The sequence below is a fragment of the Danio rerio genome, chromosome 17, assembly GCF_052040795.2.
Source record: "Danio rerio strain M-AB ecotype USA chromosome 17, GRCz13ab, whole genome shotgun sequence".
NCBI lineage: Eukaryota > Metazoa > Chordata > Actinopteri > Cypriniformes > Danionidae > Danio > Danio rerio.
Window position 1 is genome coordinate 30,046,145 of NC_141037.1, and position 16,302 is coordinate 30,062,446.

Consider the following 16,302-nt stretch of genomic DNA (forward strand, 5'->3'; position numbering starts at 1 on the left):
ATGTGTTCTTTGCCTAATCTTAAAACAAACAAAGAGTTTGTTCATGCTTTTTTAAAGATTTTCTCAGTCTGTGTCCTATGCTCAAGACTTGTTTACACAGAAAGTGTTCAGCTGATTCTATTTTACTGGAGGTGTTTTTGTGCAACTGCAATTTCCAATCAGACTCAGTAGCACTGTATGGACTCCCATTAGTAGCTTTCATACTAATTTCTTGTTCGTAAAAGTTGAGCTTGTGAAATACTGTCTAAACATTGAGAAATTAAAACTAATTCAATTAAGTTTATTGCATCTCATAAAAAATTAACCCTTAAAGGCAAATTTTATCCCTCCACAAACTTAAATTCCTTTATTTTATAGTTGACTTTATTAAAAATATTTTGGACCATTGTGGTACAAAAAATATTTAGCTGACTGTTTTTCTTATCAGTCACACATAAGTAGTGAATTATGAAAAGGTTTTTAGTTTTTTTTTTTTTTTTGGACTGATCTATCTCTCTCCTTGGAATTCAAAAGAAAAAAAACAATGCACCAGTCACTTTGTGCACATGTAAATGTTGTTAGCATCATTCCAGGCATATTTTACATACATGATCAAAACTGATGCATCACTGCTTTCTCTTGGACTGGTTTCAGATGGTGATGACTTTGGCTGAAGATCTGCTGAGATCTGCAGCTCAGAACAGCAGAATCTCCATTCAGCGCACTCAAGGAGGCTGGTTGCTACTCGGTGCCCTCTCAACACTAGGTATGAGTTTGTGTGCTAGGGGTGGAACAGTGCTCGGGGAAAAAAAAAAAAAAACAATCCGTTCTGTTATCCTGCTCTCTGACTGTAATATGTTTATATCCCGCACTATTGATGCTTGTTAGCTGCCACGCTCTTTCATGTCTGTGCCTTTAGTCGCTTAATCACTGCAGTTGAAGCAGGTTGTTATGGTGTGTTCTGGCCCAGTGGCATCTGTTCTGTCACATCACGGTTTAACTTTGTTCCTTTATTCAGAGTTTACAGCGACTGTTTAACACTAAATGTTGCAAACTCATATGACTCAAGTTTTATCATTCTAAAGATCTGTGTTTCTGTCTTTCTCTCTCAGCTATATTTTTTATTACAATTAATCAATAACATAAGACAAAAACAACAAAAGGCAAAAATTGTGTGAGTAAGATGGAAATAAAAACTCTAATGCTAAAATTGGATTTAAGAATGATGACATTTACATTGCAATAGGTATTTGTTTGTGTTTGCAGTGTATGCCGAACCAAACTACAAAGCGTACCAGCAGTTTTTGCGAATTGTTCCACCCCTACTGCCTACACATGATCTTCAGTAAACACAAGATGTGTCTATACTGTAGCTTCAAGGAGTTAGTTTCCTGCTTATAGTCCCTTTATTTTGTTATTTTTTTATATTTTATTCAAGGTCCCACTGTAATGGAGCATCACTTGCCTCGATTGCTGTTGCTGTGGAAATGTGCCTTCCCGCTGTCTGTAAAGGATGTGGAGATGGAGCTGCGGCGTGGAGACTCTTTCACCTGGCAGGTGACCCTGGAGGGTCGGGCAGGAGCACTGTGTGGTGAGGGTCTCTCAATTATTTTAAGGGAAAATAAGATTTTTTCATGCACCATACAATCTGTTGATATTTTTTCTTGACATCACAGTAATAATGAAGATTGTTCGCTATTGATTACACATATTTAGGAATAATTATTCGCCATGATTTTTGATCCTCATAGCTTGTGGTCTTCCCTGTAGCAATAAAGAGTCTGGTGGTTCATTGCAAAGAGCTTCTCACTGATGATGTCATCTGTCGCTTTGTTCCTCTCCTGTCCTGTGCGGTGGCCCTACTAACTCAGTAAGTGGATTTTGGTTGCTTAAAATAATAATCAACACCATGAAGTTGGACCTGTTTAAAGTGTGGCAAAATAAAATCATAATGTTGACAGATAAATATTTGTGACATTTTTGTCTTTGTCCTCTCTTTATAGGCTGCCGTCTATTATTAAATCTTATGGAAATCAGATAAAAAATGCAGCAACAGTCTTTAAATTAAGATTGTATGAGATCCTCAAGTTGCTTCAACCTAAAATCTATGAAGGTAAGCAGATTTTATAATTCTAAACTTGACTGAACTAAATCGGGCAAGTTCATGACCCATGTCTCTCTGTCTAAAAGAAGCCATTTCTTGCTTTTCACACAGTAAAATTTGAGCTCAAATTGCCACAAATTAATTTATTAAAGGGATAGTTCACCTAAAAATTTTAATTATGTCATCATTTACTTACCCTTTACTTGTTCAAAACTTATTTGAGTTTATCTCTTCTGTTTAGCACAACATAAGATATTTTAAAAAATGCTGGTTGCTGCCCATTGACTTCTGTAGTATTTTTATTTTTTACTTTGGATGTCAATAGGTACCAGCAATCATTATTTTTCAAAATAATAAAGGTTTATAATAAATAATAATAAATAACTCATAAAGGTTTAAAATTACATGAGAGAGAGACTGATAGGAGAATGAACTAACCCTTAAGTATAAAAATTTGTGTTTTGTTACCACAAAATATGATGGTTCCCAATCAGAGGGTAACAACAAACAAAAACATTCAAAACATGAGGACTGAAATAGTTTTTCTTCTTTCTCCTGGTTTAATATGGCAGCACTCAAAAATCTGTTAACAAAAGTAATTAAATAGTTACAACAGAAATCTTTGAGAAATAAATATCTTTTAACTATTTTGTTGAACAGTAAAGGGCTTGAGGTCAGTGAGGGTTTGGCAGTACATTTTCTCTGACATATGAGTGTTCTTTACCCTGCTGCTCTGATACTGTCATTTTAATCATGCTTTAGATTTTTAGAGAGCTGTTTAGGATTCTCATTTTTTTAATATCTTGAAATCTTATATAGAAAATGAACATTTTGATTGGCCAAATATGTATGTATTTGTTTATTGTGTTTTGATTGTGTTGGCTCAGAGAGTTTTGGCACAGTTCTGAAGCAGCTGCTGAATGATCTGACCGGGCCAGAAATCACAGCATGTGCTGAGCGGAACCTGCTGCCCTCCCTGTGCTACAGCCAAGACCTGGCTCTGCTGGGTCCCGGACTCCAGGATATGGATCAGCGCTATATAGAAGAGCAGGTCAGGCAGCAGTCTAATCATCAGGAAAATAGCCTTGTTAATGTGTAGTCAGTGTCATTGATCCATGTCCTATTCAGTACGACTTTCGTATTTAATCTCAATGTATTTTCTGTCTGTGTGAAGCTGCATGGAGGTGGTTCAGGAGGTGGGACACTAGAATATGACTCATTTACCATCTTTGAGAAATCTCAAGAGGTTCCTACTCCGCTCCCTCCAGCCTCAGCTCTAACAGTGGCTGCTGTCCAGCTGTTTGGAGTGATTTTTCCCCACCTGATTGTCCAGCAGAGGTATTTCCTTCATTAGCACAGTGAGATCTGTTTAAAAGTTTAGTTGACACATAATTGAAGTTTTGGTCATTAATTACTAACTAACTAAGCTTTCATTAATCTCCACTGTCGAAAATAAGATATATTGCATGAAATCCAAGAGATCCTTCATCCTCCATAGGCCACAATGGTCCTGACTCGTGCGGAAGAAACAGCTAAATAAAGACGCGTTTTTAGTTTTAAGTGTTTACAAAAATATTCTCGTAACTTGATAACATTTCAATTATACCACTGCAGGCTTGTGGTCTGTTTTGAGGTTGTTTTTTTTGGACTTTGAGCATGTAAGGTCAGTTGCTTTCTATAGAGAAGTTTTCAGATTTCACCACAAATGCCATGATCTGTTTTTCAAAGCCCAACATAGGTCTCAGAGGTTTGGAATAACATAATGATGTGTAATTAATTGCACAATATTAATTTTTAGGTGAACTAATCCTAGTGTGGTGTGGTTATTTATTTGTATGATGCCACTCTTAGTAAGAGGCCTTTTAGTTGAGTTCGTTTGAGAGAATCTTGATGTTGCTAAATACTTGTAGGTTTGTTCAGGGACTTTATTTAGGACCGTTATGCTAGCAGTACACCTTTACTTTCACAAATAAGTTAACCAGTAACACTTGTAAATAATGAAACTTAAGACTTGCCAGTTAAATTGGGTATCTGGGAAATGTTTTGTTTTCCAAGTGATGCATCCCACTTTGTAAATTATGTATGCAGTTTGTTTGTTTTATGATACAGTCACTGGAATGTTGGATATACTAATGTTAACCAACATTAGTGTTTAAAGTTATTCAGATTGTTGGAAGTAGCTGATATTGTTACTGATAGTGAATCCTTTTGGGAACTGACCCTAATGAGAGCCAGAGGCTTTTGAAGTGCTTTCTTATGCAGCATAGCCAAATTTACATCCAGACATCTGCATGCATTTGCATAATTGGGGGCTGCTCTTGCCATGTCACATGCATTATTAAACACCAGTGGAAAGGGAAATGATACTGATCATATGGGGCCATCGCCCTTCAGTGCATCTTTTTTCCTGCTAACAGCTTGTCTACAGGATTTTTTTAAAAGTTGGAAAACATAACAACAGATGAATTGTCGCCTTTTACAGTTGTTTTCTAGGGTTTTTTGTATATATGTATTAATATATGTATTTTATATTTAATATATGTAATATGTCAAATTCATAGTGACAATATTGTCAAATAGATATATTTTAAAGTAGTCATGCATTTTCTGTGTTCTATCTTATTTAAGGGCTCAGGTCCTGGAGCAGTTTTGTGAATTTGTGCGACAGCTTAAAGGAGCTCGGCAGCAAACAGTCCAAATACACGTAACTGCTGCTTTCTTTTGCACTTTGAAGGTATGAAGCATTTTAACCATTTTAGGCATCTTTAACCAGTGCATTCATGCCATATAAAGCCTCTTTGTTTCTCTTTCCCGTTCTTCCTGTTGTGCTTTGTAGAGTTTGGCATCAAGTCGGAGGGAATTGGGGCCAGAGGAGGTCCAAAGACCAGCATTGTCTCTCCTGTTGGGGGCGTTGGAGGGCTCAAACCCTCTACTGCGCTGCATGGCTGCAGAGGGTTTAGCAAGGCTGGTGCAAGTTCTTATTGACCCCGGCTTCACAGTTTCCCTCACTCTCATGAGCTTTGACAAGTGAGTGGATTACAAAATCACTTTATTAAACAAACACTTAATATGGATCATCTGAACTGAATGTAAATGTATTCCAGACTGAAGACAGCAAGGGATGCCATCACACGCACAGGCCATGCCTTGGCCCTCGGAACGGTTTACCGTTATCTTGGTGGGATTAGCTCCCCTCAGTACCTCAGTGCCTGTGTTGGGGTTCTTTTTACCCTGTCCCAGGATAATACCTCACCAGAAGTACAGGTACTTATATTATATATATATATATATATATATATATATATATATATATATATATATTATATATATATATATATATATATATATATATATATATATATATATATATATATATATATATATATATATATATATATATATATATATATATATATATATATATATATATATATATATATACACACAGGAAATCTAATCATCCATATGTTAAAAACATAAACATGCTAGTGCTTTGTTGTAAACAACACAGACCTGTTGCATTGTAATATCAACTTTTTATAAGTGCAACTACATGTTTACAGTGCTCAGCACAATTGAGTACACCCCATTTTGAAAATGAATATGTTTATCCAATTCTCAGTGAATATAAGCAATGTATTTTGTTGCATTTAAACAAAACCAATTTATTAAACAGATATATTTATTAAAATAATATTTTAGTCACCAAACATATTTAGAAATTGTAAGACAATACTATTAAGTTCAAGCAAAATATTGCAAAAAAAAAATTGCAACTTACAAAAATTCAACAATATTTCAATTTTTTTTGCTTCAATTGATTTTTTTCTCCTTATAAGTTTATAAGTTATAAACTCTCCTATAAATTTGTCTTTAATGTTTTTCTATAACATATAAATTTGGTTGTACTATGTTTTAGACCGTTATCATAATTTATTTTGTTTAATAAGCTCCAGGTTTGGCTTCAGTACAGACTAATCTAATGTATATATGCACAAATTTAATGTTGTATAGCTTCCTATTTAAATAAGAATTTAAAAGATAGATTTGTGAGGGGCGTACTTTTATATATGCTGAGCACTGTAAATGTTCTAGAATATGCTAAGCTTGCTAAAACATGATTAAAATGCTAGCATTTTGTTTCAGACATTATAAAAGGGCGAAAATAAAATTAAAACATGCTAGCACTTCATAAAACTTGCTTGTCTGTTTGTTAAAAAAATGTTAAACAAGACAAACTTTATTTGTATATTAACTAAGTTTTATTATTTTCTGACATTTCAGTGTGAACGAGCAACTTATGCTTGAAGCTAGAATGAACAGAGAATGTTTTGACGCAGATTGCAGTTTTTTTTTTTATTATTATTTTTTATGCATTAATCTTTCAGTGAACTTTGTGTGCAGATGTGGGCTCTTCATGCTCTGTCCACTGTGGTGGACCTAGCAGGTCCTTTGTACCACAGTCACCTGGAGGCCAGCTTCACTCTGGTGCTGCGTTTGCTCCTCTCTACCCCACACACACACGTGGAGGTGCAGCAAAGCCTGGGCCGCTGTCTTAACGCCCTCATCACCTCTGTGGGGCCGGATCTGCAAGGTGCATAACACACATTTATTTACCCATAAACAAACTCAAGCACTTTGTCATCAAGCAGGTGAGACCTTTAAACTCTCATATCTTTTTGGTTGTTTCCTGTAAACTATCTCCAGGTGAGGGTCCAGGTGTGTGTGCGGTGAGGACCTCGTGTTTGGTGGGCTGTGCTGTGATGCAGGATAGCCAGGACTGTTTAGTCCAGGCTCTGGCCATCTCTTGCCTCCAGCAGCTGCACATGTTTGCGCCACGCTTCGTCAATCTGTCCAGCCTTGTGCCAAGTCTCTGTGTATGTGATCAATGCACTGAACACCCACAGTCATACACAACAACACACATTAAACTTAACAGATCTGATACCACAAATACAGTAAACTTCGTAAGGTTGTTGGGCTATAACGTTGTTTTTTTCCTGCTCCAGCAGATTTGTTTAGGTAAGCAGAAAAGTAGTTTTCAAGAAGTAAAAAAATGCTTTTTTTTATTATATATATATATATATATATATATATATATATATATATATATATATATATATATATAATTTTATTTTTATATTATTATATTAGTATATATTTGTTTTGAGGCAGACTTAATTTAAATTATAAATGTTTATATCTAATAATTTAGGTATAATAACATAAATTAATAAATTAAATAAATTATATATAATAATTAACTGATTTGAGGTAAAAGAAAAAAAAAAAGAAATCTGTAGTATCAGCCAGTTAGTGATTATTGTTTTAGATTCCACTGATATCACTGCTAATAGCCAATAAATGTATTAATACAAAGTTCTGTTTTGAAACTCTATAAGTAGGGATGCTCCGATCAAGATTTTGGCAGCTGATACAAAGTATCGATTGCTTGTCATGGTGATCGGCCAATACCGAGAACTGATTTTGATGCTCTGAGCACATTTTCCCTCTAAGTGTGATACTCAAGTGGAGATCTCTCCTTACCTAAGAGAATAGATGAAGGATGCTTCATATAATCCCTTAAACATGTCTCTTAAAACCATTTAGTGTGGACATGTTATAACCAGAAGTAGCTTTACAGAAAATAACATAACACAGATATAATAAATGGTTCCTCTGCTTGTAAACTCAAACAAACCACTGTGATCGGTTCATGATTTTGACAAGTACCGATCAAGTCATTAAATGTTATTATCGGCCGATACTGGTCTTTAGCCGAACGATCGAAGCATCCTCATCTATTGGCCTTGCAGGCTGATTATTTCAATCTGCTTTGGACAACATTATCTACTCATGCCGCAGGTGATTGCTTGCTTTTTGCTTAACAACCAATAAGCTTGCTCGTCAACATTTTAAATATCTCAGTGTCATTTTCGTTTTCATTAATTATATTTAGATCGAACTGGTCTATATGTTTTATATTATTATGTAATATATAATCAGCCAATAATACTTTTATTTGAAAAATGTCATGTCATCGGTAGACCCATATGGAATCTGTGCGTGCAGAAATCTGCAGATTTCCTCATATTTTTAGCCCATCGAGCTGTCATTTTTAGCAAATTTATATTAATTCAGTTTTTAAATTGATTTTAGTAATATTATTGACTAATATGAAAGTGTTCATGTGATTTATTTACAATACAGTTTTTAAAGTAATATTTTCTGTTTTTTAGTAGATATATTATATGAGAAACTTGCTTTGTTTACCAAATAAGTGAATCTAGATGGGTCTGCATTGTCGACATTAAATTAAAGTTAAAAAGGCAATATTTTTTATTTCATATATTAAGTTATGATACTCTCAAAAAAATTCTGCATAAATCTGCAGATTTTTTACAAAATTCTCAGCAGATATAGCAAAAAATGTCCACACTAAATTAACAGTGGCTTACCAAACAAATTCACATTTATTTATTTTGTATAAAATATACTTTACTTTTCCAATAAGAGTGGACATGCCTGTTTTAACTTAAATGTGTTAAAACTTCCAGTATCATTTACTTTCTTTTATTTCATTACCTTTTCTATTACAGTAGTCATTTACCTATAGTGACTGTTGAATCGTTAATAACGCTTTCACACAAAAAAAAGTATTGCCAAATAGCTTGGATAGAATGAAAATGTTAGAGGTGAGTGCATGCAGGCTTTGGGTTTCCCTCATCTGTAGTGACAGTGCTGTTTTCTGTTCTCTCGTACAGGAGATCTTGTTGGATTATTCTGTGTTGGTAGGTTTTGTCTGCCTCTCTGCTGCCAGGCCACTTTATACCCTTTCTTTTGTTTGCACTTCATCTCTCCCTCTCTCAATCTATAATTATGCTCTCTTGTCCTCTTCTCATTTTCCCCCAGTGTGAAACTAACTCGGGCAGGATCTGGTTTTGAGCATGAGCACACAGTGTCACTGCCTCTAACTGCAGGGTTAATGCCAAGGGTTAGATTTGCTTGACTTGGTTCTTTCTCTATTGACTTCTTACACTGACCACCCACACAGTGCACATGACATTCTCATCCACAGCTGAGGCCTTATGCCAATCCACTCTATTAGCTTTAATACTTGGAGTGCTTTAGTCCCTCACACACACACACAAACACACATACACACAGATTTAGACAATATTAGACCGTAATTGAGAAAAACACACTTTGTTCTTCATGCTCTATTTTTAGGTGGTTTGATTTATGGTCCTATTCTTTGCAAACAGCTCGCTTGTCACATCAGTTAAAACTCAAAACAAACCTTGACAGTAGCCCTGTTGTCCCTTTCTCCTATCCCTATGTCTTTTTCTACACTAAAAAACATTTCCATGGGATCGTTTTGACATACCAGGACTAACCTTGATGTGGCTGCAGGTGTCTGCTAAAGTGTTTTTCCCCCTTGTTTCTGTATTATGTTGTTTGAAATGTGATGAAGTGAACATCACATTTGAAGTGTCCTCTAATTCATTCCCTTGTCTGATTTATTATGCGTGTATAACATGCATTATAGGGGTGCGTCATATGATCTCTTCCTCAATCATATGAACTGTTCCTCACAGTAAATTCACTGCTACTCATTAGTTTGACCATACTAATGTTTGTAGCATTGCTTAGCCTGGAATGAATATTTCCTGTTAATTTACTATCTTTTGAGCTATTAAAAATGTAGGTGACTTTTTTTTAGTTGTTGTTCTGAAGTAGAATATGTTTAGCTTAAATTGTGGTGCTTGGTGATTCATATCATGCAATTTAATGGAAAACCACAGTCAGTCAAATAACATACACTGGCAAAAAAAAAACATAATACCCATGGCGGTGGATGACGCATGAAGGTGTTGTAAAATAAAATAACAGGTCTGTTAAAAAAAGCCCTAAAGCTTATTTACAGCATTATTACCCGTTATTCACAGCCTCAGGCAAATAATCTAGAACAGCGGTTCTCAAACTTTTTTCAACAAGTACCACCTCAGAAAAAAAAGGTCTCTCCAAGTACCACCATAATGACCAGGAATAAGATACAGAAGAGTAGCAGGCCTTATTAAGCAATGACATGAAATAATGAAATCTAAACATTAACTTGTCTATTAAATACACGAGTTTGATCGTATATTTTAATTCGAAATTAGATCTGCTTACTGCACGCTAGAGTAGGATTTGTGTGTCGGAAAAGCCTTTAATTAAACCATAATTAAACCATATCTGGGATATAAAAATACAGGATACGCCCCCAACAATCGTTACAAATATGGGGAAAAGATTAGCTTCAAATGATAGAATACATAACAAACATTAGAAAATGTAAAATAAAATAAAACGTTTACCTTATTAAAATCAATTTACTGATCACATCGAGGTTATGCGTCAAAGGGTTAAAAGTGTGTTCTTTTTTTACTTTAATTATTCATCGATTCTTCCCGCGTACCACTAGAAGGAAGTATGTGTACCACTAGTAATACACGTACCACAGTTTGAGAACCACTGATCTAGAATGACGTCTGGTTCACCAAGAAATCCTTTTTAATGAGTCTTGATGAAACAGGCTGAAATGTCTGCAATGGTTTGAGTGTTACTTAAAAGAGTTTTAGACATGCTCTAAACTGACTTTTTTACTTGTTAATCCAATTGAGACCTAACTGAGAAAACAGCACCAAAGAACTGATGCGCCAGTGACTTTGAATGTGCAAAATTAAAGAGTTATGTCACTCCAAAAAAACTGTTAATTACTCACCCTCACACTGTTCCAATCTCCTGAAACCTTCGTTCTTTTTAGGAACATACTAATTATTTTAGAGCTCTATCATCCTCCATATTCTTCATAGACTTCCAGAAAAAGACAAAAACTGTCAAATCAAGACTTCAACTGTAATCATATGAAGCTCAAAGAACACTTTTGTGCACCGAAAACATCTTTGTATGCCAGTGTCTTCCATATTATATCAGGGTGCATGTTTACTATGCGTAATATGATGCTTCTGTGGTACGCTGCTGACTTTAATGGCACAATATTGTACTGGCCATAGTAAATGCACACCCTGATGATGATCTGACACGGGAAAAAGGATATAGGTTAATAAAGCCATGTTTACTGGCTTTTTTTTGGCTCACAATTTTTTTGAGGGGAACCGCTAAGGTCACATGGAATGTTTTGAAAATATTTTTGGTTTCTTTTCTGCACTTTGAATGTCTTGTGATCACTTTCTATGGAGGAAGATGGAGCTGTTGGATTTCCTCTAAAATATCTCAGCTTGTGAAGATGAACAAATGTCTTAGGGGATTTGAATGACATGAGGGTTAATAATTAATAACAAAATGAAAATGTTTGGGTGAACTAACCCTTTTTTGCATCTAATCTTAAGTACTGTTTAAATACTGTTTCAGTCAAAACATAACTTCTATTTGCAGAAGAAAAAAAGTCCCCTACACTTGTTGAAGAAGTTGACACCAAATTGGAATTTTTGGCTAAAACATCCCATTAAAATCTGTCATATTCAATCCCAAATATGTTTTGGTGTATGTGCAGATAAATCTGTGCAGCTCATACCTGTCTCTGCGGCGAGCGGTTGTGGCCTGTTTAAGACAGCTGGCTCAGAGAGAGGCAGTGGAGGTATCGGAACACGCAGTGGCTCTGGTTAAAGAGCTTCCCCGCAGAGACAACACACAGCTGGGTGAGTCAGCATCACCCACACTGCACAGCACAGCACATCACTTATCTCAGCTTATTTTACTCTACTCTGCATTTTGAGGTGAGTTTGACCGCAGCGAGCAAGCCATGGGTTATTTTTGGACCTGGAATTTTGTTTTGAACCTTGGCAGCAAATATGATTTAGTCATCAAAATACACTGCTGTTTGATGTTTTGGTGTCAATAAAAGATAAAGGTAGAAAGGTAGCATTAAACTAATAAATAAAGTAATATCTTAAATAAATCCTGTTCTTTTGAACTTTTTGAAACATCAGTGAATTTTAAATGTTAAAATAATGTATTTGGTTTCAACAAAGATGTTTTGAATAATTTTTTTCAAAAGCTAGAATTTTTGTCCCTCAAAAAATCATGTGACATGAAAGACTAGTATTAACTATCCTTCTAAATCTATGAGAATAGAGATTCAAACCACAGCTATAATAACAACAGTAATAAATGTTATTTATAATAATAAAAATATTTTCTTAATTATTTGTATATTTATTATAATTCTTTTTATATGAGTATGTATATAATATAATAATAAATAGAGAAATATAGAATTTAAAAAACTTTCAAAAAATATTTTTTCCTGCTTATGAATAATAATAAAAAGAAAACATTGACAGCCTATCAGAATTTATTCTGCTTCAAAAAAGCATCAACACAAAAACAAAGATTTAAAGAGGCAGACAAAATGGCGGCTTGTGCTTATAATACACAGACCATAGTTTTTTGTAAGTGATGATAATGTAATGTGTATTTATATAGCGCATTTATTTTCTATGGCCAAATACCCAAAGCGCTTCACAATCATGAGCGGGTCTCTCCACTCAACCACCAGTGTGCAGCATCCACTTGGATGATGTGACTGCAGCTACAGGACAATGACGCCAGGGCACTCACCACACACCCAGCTATTGGTTGAGGGTAGAGACGTAATGGAGCTAATTCAGTGAATGGGGATGATTGGGAGGCCATGATGGGTAAGGGCCCAGGAAGGGTATTTACCCAGGAGACCGGTGTTACACCCTTACACCCCTACGAGAAGTGCCATGGGATTTAAAATCACCACAGAGGATCAGGATCTCAGTTTAACATCTCAACTGAAAGACAGCGATCACTAACAGTACAGTGTCCCCTTCACTATACTGGGGCATTAAGTCTCACTCAGACGGCAGGTTAATTGCCCCCTGCTGGCCTCACTAACACCACTTCAAATGGTTATTATTTTTGTAGTTATTTTCATGACTTTTCAAATTCAATTTTGCTATCACAGGAATAAAAGACATCTTGCAGTATATTTTAATTAATGTTACTGGATTTTCAAAAGTTTTTTTTACAGAAAGGACAAGGGCATTTATAATTAGTTAACCATAATTAGTTAAGATGTATGTCTTTTTATACAATGTAGATTGTGTCAAAGCTGCTTTACATGGTTGAGCAGAAAAAATTGAAAAAAAAAAAGCCATGAAAGTTTCAGGTTATTGAACATATTCAGCATCAGGCAGGCAGCAGAGTAATGGTGTTGTTCTAGTCAGATTAAAACTCCTTCAGTTTAGTTTAATATGAATGTCAGTGTTGAATGATGATCCACTTGAACAGCAACTCCTTAGGGTGTCCTTCATGTGAAATAATCGCTGTCTGTCCTGCAGATGTCACTATTAAGGAGGTGGGCTTGGAGGGAGCTTTGTTCAGTCTCCTGGACAGGGAGTCGGATCCCCGCCTGTGCAGAGACATTCAGGAAACACTGGTCCATATGATGAGTTCAGCAGCTGAGAGTAAGCTGGCCCACTGGCTGAAGCTCTGCAAAGATGTACTGTCCGCTTCTGCAGGTGAAACATCTGTGTTGCTACCTGTTTAAAGATTGTTTTTTTTAAATAACATATTATTACAATACAAAAACAATTACATAAAAAAAAAAATTATATTATACATTTATCTTGTAAATATTCAGTAATTAACATTTCTGATTTTTTTATTTCATTGTGTAAAACTTTTTATTACTGTATATTTATAGATAGATAGATAGATAGATAGATAGATAGATAGATAGATAGATAGATAGATAGATAGATAGATAGATAGATAGATAGATAGATAGATAGATAGATAGATAGATAGATAGATAGATAGATAGATAGATAGATAGATAGATAGATAGATAGACGGGAAGATGTATTGATGATCAATTTGCAGGATAAATGTTTCAGTGTGCATGTATCAGTATGCAAATGTGTTTTTTGCCAAACATTTCCACAAACCCCAAGCATATCATTATTATATCATTCTTGTATAGATGTTTAATTTAGTGTGAATTTAGTTTGTTTGTTTGTTTGTTTATTTATTTATTTATTTTTTATAATTTTTTAGACTCCGCTGCAGCCGCCTCTGTAGAAACCCAGCAAGAGGAGGATGGAGATCGATATGATGACTCCTCTGCATTCCATGCAAAATCTGAGTCCAGCGGGCCCTTCAATAACCTGCGCTGGTCCACTCGTGTGTTTTCTATGGAGTGTGTGTGTCGCATAATAGCACAGTGTGAGAACAGAGACTCAGCTCACTTTAACATGGCACTTGCTCAAGAGCAGCGTTTACATGAGTCCACAGGTTAGACCATTCATAGTTTTCTTCTCTATTACTCTATATTCTGTGATATCTTTTCTGATGTGTTTAATGAATCACAGGATCTTAGCGCCACCTTTTGGGGTGATGTATATATTTTTGTTAAGACAGTTAATACTGGCAACCCGTTGTTTGGCAGATTTCCTGGTTCTTCACTTGGCGGATCTGATCCGCATGGCATTCATGGCATCCACAGACCACAGTGACCAGCTCCGACTGGCTGGTTTGCAAACGCTTCTGGTCATTATTCGTAAATTCTCCAATGTACCAGAGCCTGAGTTCCCTGGGCATGTCATTCTGGAGCAGTATCAAGCCAATGTGAGTCTTAAAGTCATCTTTATAAGCGCAAAGTAGTGATGAAAGTGAAAAACAATGATAAACTTTGATTGAGAAATGTCCTAAATATTATTAAACTTCATAGCAAAGGATCAGACTCTAACATATTAGCAAGACATAAGGTGATAAGATTCCAGTGTCAAAAGTAATTTGGTTGTCCACATCTAATGCGACACAACAGAATAATTTAAATATCACAGAAATTTAGGAGGTTAGAATAGATGTAACAACCTTTCCCAACAAAATTGACAGGTTTAATAAATATTAAACCTCATCAATGTTATTAAAAGCATACAGTATGCTGAGTGACTGATGTTGGTTTGCACAATTTGAATGTTCATACTTAAATTGTATGTTTGCTAGTTTTTTTTTTATTCGAGGTAAATTACTGCTGCTGCTTTCAGTATGGTAATATATGTCACAAATTATATTAAAACCTATACATTTAACAATTAACACTGAATAAATATATAATCAACAGCTGAGATGATCATATTCATATTAGTTTATACTGTTGTTTAGCTAATATGTCGCAGAAATAGAAACCATTTTTAAAATATAAACAGCTTTTTGCATTGCTTCAATGGATGGTTAGGACCTTTTATCACATGTGGAAGTGTCGTGGTGTGTGTTGTTAGGACTGCATTGTAAAGACATTGTAGCTTTTTTGCTCAAAATTATTGTATAAATATTTGGTTTTCAACTGAAGGAAAAAGTGCTAATTTGATGCATTTAGATGAGGGAAATTAGCACATTTGTGCATATAGTCATCATTTCATGAAAAAAAGAATATTTTATCTTGTATTATAACAAAAAAAAATCTTAGATGGGTTCTATTGTTTTTCTACAATTTAAAGGGATAGTTCTTCCAAAATCACAATTTACTTACCAAACATTTCTAAGTTTCTTATGTCCACAAAAGAAGATGTTTTGGAGAATGTTAAAAACCAGTAGCCATTGGCTTCTATTGTAAGAAAAAAATTATTTGGAAGTCTGGCTGGTTTCCAATATTTTTCAGAATATCTTCTCCTGTGTTCAATAGGTAAAAGAAACTCAAACAGGTTTGGAACAAGTGAAGGGTGAATAAATGATGACAGAATTGTCATTAGTGCGTGAAATGTCACTTTAAGGGCTTAAAAAGATTTCTCAAAAGAATGAGTCTAAAATTATAAAGTCTAGATTGCTATACTAGAGGTAGAGAATTTATTTATTTTTTTTTTTTAAACTGTATGTTCAGAGTTGTACAGTAAAGCTCTTTGCTGTTATTCTTAGACACTGGAGAAAGACATGAGCACGTCCGTCAGTCTCTTGTTACTGTGCGCGTGTGCATGTGTTAGCTCGTGTGTGAGGGCCCCTATCATTTACACTAAATTAGGTTATCTGTAGGCTTAGCAGGGGGCCCTAGTATCAAATAGTGACGTGAAACATCTTTAGCGTTGTGTGCTAGACAGTTCTAAGCTAATATTTAATAGGCTTTACCAGACGAGTAAAAAACTCATTTAAGCATTAACTTTTAAATGTTTATTAAAGAATAATTA

General features: G+C 35.0%; 1 protein-coding gene across 5 annotated transcripts in view; it reads left to right on the forward strand.

Annotated features, from left to right (window-relative positions):
- heatr5a (HEAT repeat containing 5a) overlaps positions 1-16,302 on the forward strand; it is a 42,270-nt gene that overhangs the window by 12,868 nt on the left and 13,100 nt on the right. For 2 of the 5 annotated variants that reach the window (XM_087288679.1, XM_087288680.1), the window contains exons 11-26: positions 634-745; positions 1,418-1,570; positions 1,750-1,849; positions 1,983-2,092; positions 2,971-3,134; positions 3,258-3,421; positions 4,712-4,817; positions 4,920-5,110; positions 5,188-5,347; positions 6,488-6,677; positions 6,791-6,960; positions 8,848-8,874; positions 11,643-11,787; positions 13,459-13,638; positions 14,177-14,413; positions 14,568-14,746. In XM_087288679.1, the coding sequence (XP_087144805.1) occupies positions 634-745; positions 1,418-1,570; positions 1,750-1,849; positions 1,983-2,092; positions 2,971-3,134; positions 3,258-3,421; positions 4,712-4,817; positions 4,920-5,110; positions 5,188-5,347; positions 6,488-6,677; positions 6,791-6,960; positions 8,848-8,874; positions 11,643-11,787; positions 13,459-13,638; positions 14,177-14,413; positions 14,568-14,746 (2,388 nt within the window). The remainder of the gene's footprint in view (positions 1-633; positions 746-1,417; positions 1,571-1,749; positions 1,850-1,982; positions 2,093-2,970; positions 3,135-3,257; positions 3,422-4,711; positions 4,818-4,919; positions 5,111-5,187; positions 5,348-6,487; positions 6,678-6,790; positions 6,961-8,847; positions 8,875-11,642; positions 11,788-13,458; positions 13,639-14,176; positions 14,414-14,567; positions 14,747-16,302) is intronic. The other 3 variants (XM_087288681.1, XM_087288682.1, NM_200478.2) reach the window with 2 other exon arrangements.